At 46.1% G+C, this 9870-nt stretch overlaps 1 protein-coding gene and 2 non-coding genes across 3 annotated transcripts; 1 reads left to right on the top strand and 2 right to left on the bottom strand.

Moving 5' to 3' along the window:
- Positions 1–150: 150 nt before the first annotated feature.
- Positions 151–7397, bottom strand: LOC117809078. Its single transcript, XM_034678772.1, has 14 exons — positions 6066–7397; positions 4842–4994; positions 4558–4644; positions 4215–4463; positions 3998–4075; positions 3857–3922; positions 3498–3626; positions 2922–3412; positions 2512–2839; positions 1729–2401; positions 1222–1431; positions 772–1125; positions 496–593; positions 151–362 (listed from the first exon to the last, which is right to left on the bottom strand). Exons 1-14 carry the CDS (start codon positions 6288–6290, stop codon positions 168–170), a joined length of 3336 nt encoding a protein of 1111 aa, XP_034534663.1. The 5' UTR covers positions 6291–7397; the 3' UTR covers positions 151–167.
- trnaq-cug lies at positions 6784–6855 on the top strand. The gene has a single exon. It is a non-coding gene; the product is annotated as a tRNA-Gln (tRNA).
- On the bottom strand, positions 7318–7389 carry trnad-guc. Its single transcript has one exon. It is a non-coding gene; the product is annotated as a tRNA-Asp (tRNA).
- Positions 7398–9870: the final 2473 nt, after the last annotated feature.

Raw genomic sequence — 9870 nt, forward strand, 5'->3', positions numbered from 1 at the left:
CCTCACTGGGCCTTGGTGAATGCTGCAGAGTCGAATGAAAATGTTCTCCACCAACCGACAGCAGTTAGGCCACTGAGCAGGCGCGCTACTTGCACCTAACAGGCAGCGGGCAGTGCTCTCCACACCAGGCGTGGTTGAGGGCTTCTTCGGTGTTCTAAACCTTCCAGTCAGGAGCCTGTCCTGGTGTCGAGCAGCATATACCACCCGCTGCCTGTCCCGCTCGTTGAGGCTGTCCCACAGGCCTTTGATGGTGCTGGCCTGCTGGTTGGTGAGACACAGGGACGTCTGACTCCAAAGCTCCACCAAAACTCAGCGAGTCTGTCCACGTTCTGGTAGCCAGGGACATTCTGCTCGTCCACAGCCTGTTCAAAATATGAAATATTTTTGAAAGTATTAATGTAAATCCTTCAATTACAGGGACCTTTACCGACACATTTATGTTGTTCTTCATTGAATGAAATATAGGTGCATAACTTTTAACACACTGACACTTACCACATCATCATCATGAGGCTGCATATCAACTCCAGTCTCAGAGGATGAAGTTGAGACCAGAGATGACGAAGCAGAGGCTACTGCAGATGGGCCAGGAGCTAGTGATGCACAATATGAAAAAAACAGCCATCAATATTACAAATTTAACAACTGCGATATGCTGCAAAAATAGTGAGGAATCATTATCATGATTGCAACATAATTCTTATTTTCACTGCACTGCACCTAGCCATATCATAATTTCAATAATACTAAGATTTATTTTTTAAGTCTTACAGGGAGCTATGGCCAGTGGGCTGGGAGCTGTCCCGAAGGAGGTGCTAGGAGCTGGGATGAAGGAGGTGCTCGAAGCTTGGCTGGAGGAACTGCAAGGAGCTGTTGTGGAGGAGGTGAGCTGAGCTGTGGACACACTAGAGCTCAGGCCAGGAGTCAGAGTGGCAGGGGCATGGAGAGCTTCCTGGTCCAGCACTGTTGGGTCCTCTGCTGCTTCGGCAAACCCCTCATCTTCCTCCTCATTGTCCTCCACATTATGCTCCTCCACCATCTGAGCAGTCTCCTCCGAATCAGGGTGCATATCCTGCAGTGCCTGACCAGTCTGCCGGAACAGATACTGCAGCCCTATGAGCTCTCCTGAAACAACAGAGGTAAGATGGATCATTAACAAAGTTGTGCAAATTATTTTTTTCATAATGAGTTGAATTTTGAATTTATTAAAATAATGCTAACCAGTGTAAGGGGAGGGTGGACAGAACTCTGGGACCACCTTCCTGCCAAACAGCTTCTCATAGTTCCTGTTCACACAGTGAAGCAGGTCACCCGAGTAGCTGCGGAAAGCAGATGGTCCAGCCGACAGGGCAGCACTACCACGGTCCTGGTTCCACCTATGGAGTCCTTCAAGCAAGTAAACCTGAAAATTCAGGCTGTTGGCACTGGTTCCTAGAAGTAAATAAGTAAGTAAGTAGGTAAGTAAGTAAGTAAGTAACATTTTGTTTAAACAGCACTTCTTAAAACACTTGGTAATAAAATACATTAATGACTATTACAATTTGTGCTATTGCTGGACTAAATAACACATTAACAAACATACTGTATATTACAGACACAAACCTGGGATGAAGCGGTTGAGGTGCAAATGAAAGGACTCCAAAGATGTAGAGCCCCTGGTGCACCTGAATGTGGGCAACCGCACACCTCCCTTAGTGAGCTCCCCTGTTTTTGTGTAGAGAGACACACCTGGCGGGTCCTGGATGCATTTGATGTGCTTGCTTTGGACATGCCAGATGTGCTCCATCCTGTCCATGTCAAACAGGGGAACTCCAAGAGAGTCGTTGCCACTGGTCCCCGTCAGCCCCTGCAGCAGCTCCTCCAGCATCTGGGTGGTGGCCTCTTCACCCCGGGTTCTCCTCCGACAATGGAGGGCCAGCTCCCCCCTGGACAGATGCCTGTTGATGTCCTGATCTGTGACTGCCATGCCCTGGGACTGAAGCTGCTGTTTTTTTGCTTCGCGCAACAGAGCTAAATCAGCTGCATCCCACTCAAATATGCACGCTGACAGGCGTGACATAAAGACTGGGTACAACTGATGAGCATCTGTTGCGCATCCCAGGGCAATTCTGCGCATGAAGTGCCAGATATCGAGCCTGACGATGAGGTCAGGCCACCCACCGAATCTGGCCTCCAGCTTGGTCTCCCCAGCGTTGGAGCAGCAGCCACAGTCCACATACAGGGCAACAGGGGGATGGACACCAGCTTTCTGGTAACGCTGTACCAGGTCTGCTGCCATCATGTCCAGGCCAGCTCCCTCCTGAGCGGTCAGCACACTGATCAGAATCTGACCATGCTCATTCCCCACGGAGGTGAGCCAGAGAGCTGTCCCTTTAGCCGTGCCGGCAAGCTTCTTGGTGATCTGAAGGGAAAAAAAGAAGTAAAAAAGTGATTATTTTCATGAATATTAATTTACTGTGAGTAGTTAATAATATCAGTTTCTGTATTAAAGAATGTGAAAACAATTTAAACCTTTTTGGTCGAGTCCATCTTTAAAATTGTGCCAAAGGTGGATGTTATCCTGGCCTTGATGTCCTCGAGCCTTGTCAAGATGTCCTGGCTGTAGACAGACAGGAGCCACTTGCAGCTTGGCACCACAGAAGGCTCAGGGGGCTCAGGGAAAGTCATGGGCAGCAGTCCGGGGCGCTGCTGAAAGTCCACACACTCTGTGGTGTACCTGGCAACCCGATGCAGCCACTCCTCAGAGTGGTTTTCCATCAGCTGCTTAACAATCCGTGTTGGACTGTTACCCAGACCTCTCTCCCGCAGGAAGCGGATCACCCGGATGTCACAGGCATATCTAAGTCAAAGACAGGTGTATCAGTGGAATTGTTTTACATAATTCTGTTGACAAGGCAAGAGAGAAAAGATTTAATACTTACTTCTGGGTCAGGATCACCCGGAATTCAGACCTGTGAGCCAAGTCCAGCTGCCTGAGGACAGTTTGGCTCCAAGACACGTGGGTGGCTCTACATTTGGTGCAGGTCAGTGTCTCTGTCACCATATTGTAGGTCCTGTCCACGTCAAGGACCCGCCGTGCCCTCTTATGCAGCCCTGCTCCTGTGAGTTGGTGCTGTTGACAGGCTGCATTAGGACAGACCACTTTCACCTTCCACAACTTGTATGGCATCCATACAAACAGTGGATGGGCAAAGAAGCGGTCTGGTGCTGGAGCCTGGTTGTACAGGTGACTCGGCTGAGGTGGAAAGTGCCACAGCTTCAGATGGTCCTGAAGCTGCAGTCTCCCTTTTGGCCCCGTCCTCAGGATAGATTTTTCAATCCATTTGTGGTCTTCGGGCGGCAAACCTTCTGACCACAAACGGGGCAGGGGGGAGGTTGAAGCTGGTGCTTCTGTCCTAGTGTCAGCAGCAGACTTTAGAATAAAAAAAGCAGAATATAGTTTATATTGGTTTAAGAGACTCCTGATGTAAATGATGTAAAAATGTTAAATTACTTACAGACACAGTGGCAACCACAGCTGCTGGACTGGGGACAGGTGCTGGACTGGGGACAGGTGCTGGACTGGGGACAGGTGCTGGACTGGGGACAGGTGCTGGCGCCTGGCTCTCTGCTTGAGAAGTTGAAGCCTTGAGACACACAGCAGGAGTTATATTCAGATTAGTAAAAACTACAAGCAATTCACCACAGCATTAAATCTGTGAAATTATACAAGCACTCCATATAAAAAACTATAATGATATTGTTACTGCTTTAAAATGTAATTTCCGCTCAAGTGGATTTAAAGGTTTTTAATATCTTTATAAAAAGTTTGTATAATAACACCTTTACAACAGTAAGTATAATCTTTATTACTCACTGAGACAGGAGTGCTGGAAGGAGCACTGGTACTTTCCTCAGCAGGGTCTGTGACTGTGATTTGGGTCTGTAAAGCATTCAGTATTAGTTACTTACCACAATTATGTCTCAAGCTTAAACGTTGCATAAAATCTTTATTTACCTTGGTTACTCTTCTGGCTTTGCTAAGATTTGGTTTTGCAGCAGCAACATGCGCTCCACCAAATCTTGGCTTAGTAAACTGAAAGACAACAAAGCAGAGGGCTTTGTCAGGGCTAAGTTGAGGACTTTATAGTCAAACTATCGTCCAATATACATAAAGGTAAATATTGTGTTCATAGCAGGGGTCAGTTTATGCATTGTATTAATTGTCTGATTACCATTGCCAAACTCAAAATGGGTCGTGTCTTTTGGCCCTCAGGTCTCAGTCCTGGTACTACTGGAGCACTCTGGGCTGGACTGGATGGTGGAGCCTGTTGAACAGCTACGGAACCCACCAGAGGACCAGCTGCTACCCTCTGGACAGGGTCCCCTGCTGCTGCAATCTGTTGCCCCACAGGGCCTTGGACTTGACCCACAGCTGCAGCTGGTTGCCCTCCAGTCCGCGGAGCAACACTTGGTGTGGATGGCTGTTATTCCAAGACAGAGTAGACACAGTTTTAATTGTTGTAGCGACATACATAAACAAACACTGTCTCAGATAAACACTCTCAATAGTTTTACCTTTGGTTGATGAAATCCACATTGGCACTTCCTCTCTTGCCCAAACAATGACCTCTGTCCATGAGTCTGCATCGGACATTTCTCAATCTACAAGCAATAATCACACATTTGATTGACTATGGAATAATCATCACAGTGTATAGCTTATGGATCTGATAGAAAGTTTGCCAATTTTATATTAGTTAACGAATGAAAACTAAGACCTTATTTTGTATTTGTTACAAGTTATGGGTAAAATGTATAGGAAGAGTAAATTGTATACTGGTCCATAAATAAACTCATACCCTCTGATACAGCTCAAACCATTTCTTCTGCCTGGGAGCAGGTCTGTTGCCTTCACCTGCAGGCCAGGACCCAGTGCTGGCAAACCTTCTCAGACGGGACATCCACTCTGAGTCGGACATTGCCTTGTGCGATTTTGTCTTGGAAGACATTGCCTATTTTTAACATGAATGCAGATATTAATACATAAAAACAGTAATATACAGTAATTGCTTTATATTAAATCGGGTGCATTGGCTTTGTAATGTTGTAATACAACAATTAGAAAAAAAACTTAACTAAGTCACATAATACATATTGGTAGAGTTTTAAACACATGAATTAACAGGATTTATAACATGTATGTATATATGTATGTAACATTACAATGTTGGGTGAACTCTTTCAGGAGTTAGAAAGGTAGTAATAGAAAGCTGGGTAACTCATAGACTGTACCACTATCTTGTGTAGTAGGCATTGACTGTATAAAATGGTAGTAGCCCACTTACGTCGGGGAGTCTTAAAATGGTTGTCAGTGTAACAGAAAACCCTGCAACTTATTCGACGTTTAATTAGGACTCAAAGCTCATTCATTTACAGTAGGCTATTTGCACTATGTATACATTCTCATAGTGTTGGGTGATATATTTCTTAAATTCTAAAGCTGGTCGTAAATGGTGCACTGACTTCTTTATTGAAAGTAACGCTGTGAAATGTCTAGTACAGAGAAATGTTGGACGGTAATCGACTTTCTATCAATATAACAGAGGGAACACAGTACAATGGACAGTTTCCAAACATTAACCTGATGTTTATGAAGACAAATGATACACTGATGCCTTTATTATGTTAAACAAGGCAGAACTGTCAGAGAACTGCGGTGGTAACGGGGCCTATGAATGGGACAGTACTGCTGCGGTAACAGTGCTACTTGCTACCATTACAAGAATAATAAGATATATATTGCCTAAACACATTGTTTTTCACTCATAAGATCAAAACCGATTGTCGTAATCAAACAACTATATGTTAAGATGAAGTTCTACATTGTTCCATTTTTTCTTGTTGTTACACCGATACAGCCGGCTAATGACAACACTAATGAATGTCGGCCGCTGGATCGATTAAACTTCCAGTCAAAGTTCGCTAAATAAGTCAATGTGACGGTGGGTATACATACAAGAGGTACAATCATTTATTTTTCCTCTTAAAATGTGTTACACGACACTTTGTTGACGGATACTCACCATTTCGATACATGTAGCGAGTGGAAAATTTCGGACGTAATGACAGTGACCCGAAATGGCGAAAGGATACCCTCGCCCCGCCTCCCTCGGCTCTAACATTGCTGCGCTGTCATTGGTCAAATGTTGAACGCTGGGAAGAATTCGCCAACGCGATTGGTCCAGAATGTTGGAGAATGTTGGAGAATGTTGGAATAGCGAGATGCCATTGGCCGTAATCTTCAACATTACAGAATTCTAAACAGACGATCCAGCGGCTGCTGGCGTTCAGGTCGCAGTCTCCCCTGGAGGCGTGGGTTCGAATCCCACTTCTGACATGACGTGCTTTTCCCTGCCACTGTTGTCTGCCACATGATGCTGACAGAGATTACTCATCAAGTCTTTACACGGCAGGCGGCATGAAGACAATAAAACACTGTGCTCGTAGTACGGCGGGCGTGCCTGACACGCTAAACTGAGACGGTGCCGTTTGTGTGGCCTCTGACTCCTGCTTTTTGCACGTGTTGCTCTCAGCAAAGAATGAACATGCTGCTCTCAGCCTCAGCCCTCGTAGCTGACCACGTTACTTTAGACAGCCAGTTAAAGTTGCTTTTTCATGCGGTCGTCTGTTTCACTGGTATTTCTTAGTGCCTACCGTCTCTTGTTGTGTGCACAGTAACAACCATACATGTTGATGGCATGTAAGACCGTGTTCGACAGCTGTCTCTGGAAGCCATGCGACGGTGCCATGGTGTAATGGTTAGCACTCTGGACTCTGAATCCAGCGATCCGAGTTCAAATCTCGGTGGGACCTGCTTTTGAGGTGTCGCAGGTGCCTTGCGACTGGTCGGACGGCAAGCAACACAGGTGCCCAGCACCAGTGAGCCCTTGAACAATCCAAGGGTTATCGGGTTATCGGGTCAGCCGATCCTCCTGAAAGGTTCAGAGGCCACTGTAAATTCCGGCTCGTACTAACCATCAAATGGAACTGTAGTCGCTCTTAACAGCGCATGCATGCCCTACTGATGTAAAGCATAGTGTACACATTGGACTGGAATTTGCTGATGAAGGCAAAAGGCAGGGATGAACCAATGAACTCATCCTGCTTTACTTACGGTACATTGATGACTGCTTGGTTGGCAATTTGATTTAGATTGCCTCCATTGTAGTAGGGAAGGTTAACCCTTCCTCAGCTCACCTCGGCTGGAGAGCAGCACGAGCTTGAAGCCCCTGTCCTTGTGGGTAAAACAATTAGCTGCTGGTAGGAAGCATAAGTCTCCCCGTCGGGGAATCGAACCCCGGTCTTCCGCGTGACAGGCGGAGATACTGTCCACTATACTAACGAGGACGCGTGCCCTTGTGGTCCCTGGCACACGACCGCGGTCTTCCTGTCTTTACCAGAACAGTGCAGACATTCCGAGGGAGGCATGGCCAACTATGGGGTCCAATATACGACACACAGCAGGTCCGGAGCCTTAGTTCCCCCTTTACTGAAGAGCCCACAAAAGCGCATTGTGGGAGGCAGGGTCGCAGCCGGTGCCAAGCAGTTGGGTTGAACTCTTTCTTGTGTTAGATATTGATCGTTGTGCTTCCGGTCAGCAACCTGATGGAGTAGACGCGCACGTCCGAGCTCCCGACCTTTGCCACTTTTATTTGGTCATTTGACCTCATTTATCATACTTTTGTCTATATTATATCTAGTGCATAAAGTACAACTGAAACCATGTCTAAAAAACTGAAGAAAGACGAGCAGGGGCGAGAGGAATCCAGCATTGCTGCCACGATTTCGGCTTTGCTAACAGCGCAGCTAGCGGAGCACAAAGAGACACTTTTGGCGGAGATAAAAGTCACCTATGCGAAATATGAAGCCAAATTGGATACAGTACAAGCCACCGTGAATGATCACCAGCAACGCATTGATGATTTAGAGCAGTTTGCAAACTCTGTCGGAGATGTGGACGATAGGCTAGCTGCTATAGCTTCGGAGAATGCTAAGCTAAAAGCTAAGATAACAGACCTCGAAGGGAGAAGCCGCCGCAACAACATACGCCTCATTGGTCTCCCTGAAAACACAGAGGGCCCCCAACCAACTACCTTCTTTTCCCAACTGCTTTTTGACGTGTTTGGTGTTGATGTTTTAACGTCTCCGCCTGAGTTGGATCGGGCCCATCGCTCCCTAGCCGCCAGACCGGGACCATCGGACAGGCCGCGGGCCGTGCTAATCTGTTTCCACCGATTCCAAACCAGGGAGTTGGTGGTGCGGGCAGCTCGTAAACTGCGAGGCAAGCTGAAATACAACGACCATCCCATCCACATCTTTGAGGACTACACTCCCGAGGTTGCGGAACAACGCGCTCAGTATCGAGACGTCATGAAGAAGCTGTACGACCTAGGCCTCAAGCCTGCCCTTCGCTATCCTGCTAAGCTGTTCATCGTGACCGAAGATGGAACAAGATTGTTTCTCCCCTCTGTGAAAAAGGCAACAGACTTTATTGCATCGCATCGCCAAGACGCACAGCCTGCTGGTAACTGACATTTGATGTGGTTGGTATGATTAAACGTTACAATCTCCACCGCTTGCTAGTGAGGCCGACTGGCTACCCGTGCTAACACTGATGCTGCTCAATGGATGCACATTGACTGTCATAGAGCTGCACAGAGCTCTGTTGTGAGATGTTGTTTTCTTAGCTCTGTTCATTTGCTACTTGTTATTTCTCACTGAGCTCAGGCTATGCTGTTCTGACATAACAATATTTAAATACTTTTGCACTTTTTTACATATGTTTCCTGTTCGTTGACATAGTGTTTTTTGTATAATGAGGTTAGGTGACCTTAACTAAAACTACCTCAACTAAACGGGTCATAGGAGTTTTTGAGGTAAGTAGGAAGTCTTATAGTGCATTAAGCACAGTGGTGCAAAGGGCACCAAAGTTTTCTATTGGTTGTGGGGGTTTTACAGGCCTTTTTTGTTGTTGTTTTTATTTCGTTATGTTTGTTTTCTTTGTTTGTCTTTCTTGTTTGTTTACAGTTTTTCTTTTCAGCCCATCCGCAGATGCTCACGCGGTCCACCTCCCGCGCCTTGGGTCCCAAATGTATGTTACACACCTACAGCAACTCTGTAACATTGTTATTGAGGTATGACATCGAATAGTGCAGTTAGACTTGTGTCTTGGAATGTGAGGGGGACGGGGAGTGCTACTAAATTGGACCGTGTAATGACTCATCTGAATCGGCTCAAGGGTGATGTATACTTTCTTCAGGAGACGCACATGCGCAACAGGGAGACAGTCCGACTTAAGAAAGGTTGGGTTGGAGAAGTTTTCCACTCAACGTTTAATAGCAAAGCTAGGGGTGCTGCCATACTCTTTCGCAAAGGGGTTCCATTCGCAGTAGATAAATCTATATTAGATCCACATGGGAGGTTCGTAATGGTTTCTGGGAGACTCCTAGACATCCCTGTTATGTTTGTTTGTGTCTATGGTCCCAACTGGGATGACAATCTTTTCATAACCAGATTATTTACATCTTTTCCAGATCTTGGAGGCCATTATGTAATCATGGGAGGTGATTTTAATTTGGTTCAGGATCCAGTGCTGGATCGATCATCCAACAAAGTTGCTCCACCATCTAGGTCAGCTAAAACTTTAAGTACCCTATCACAACAATTCGGCCTTACTGACCCATGGAGGCATACCTTTCCAGGGACCAAAACGTACTCCTTTTTCTCTCAGGTTCACCACTCCTACTCAAGGATTGATTTTTTCCTTTTAGATGTGAGATTGCTTTCAAAAATAGTTAAAACTGATTATCATAGTATCGCTATCTCCGA

Source organism: Notolabrus celidotus, unplaced genomic scaffold (genome assembly GCF_009762535.1).
Source record: "Notolabrus celidotus isolate fNotCel1 unplaced genomic scaffold, fNotCel1.pri scaffold_228_arrow_ctg1, whole genome shotgun sequence".
Classification (NCBI taxonomy): domain Eukaryota; kingdom Metazoa; phylum Chordata; class Actinopteri; order Labriformes; family Labridae; genus Notolabrus; species Notolabrus celidotus.

Excerpts from the sequence above, each read along its gene's own strand:
- LOC117809078 (XM_034678772.1), bottom strand. The coding sequence starts at position 6,290 with ATGTTGAAGATTACGGCCAATGGCATCTCGCTATTCCAACATTCTCCA. Across the intron at positions 4,645-4,841 it reads GGTTTGAGCTGTATCAGAGG|ATTGAGAAATGTCCGATGCA; the intron begins GTATGAGTTTAT and ends TATTGCTTGTAG. Across the intron at positions 1,432-1,728 it reads ATGCATCCAGGACCCGCCAG|GAACCAGTGCCAACAGCCTG; the intron begins GTGTGTCTCTCT and ends ATTTACTTCTAG.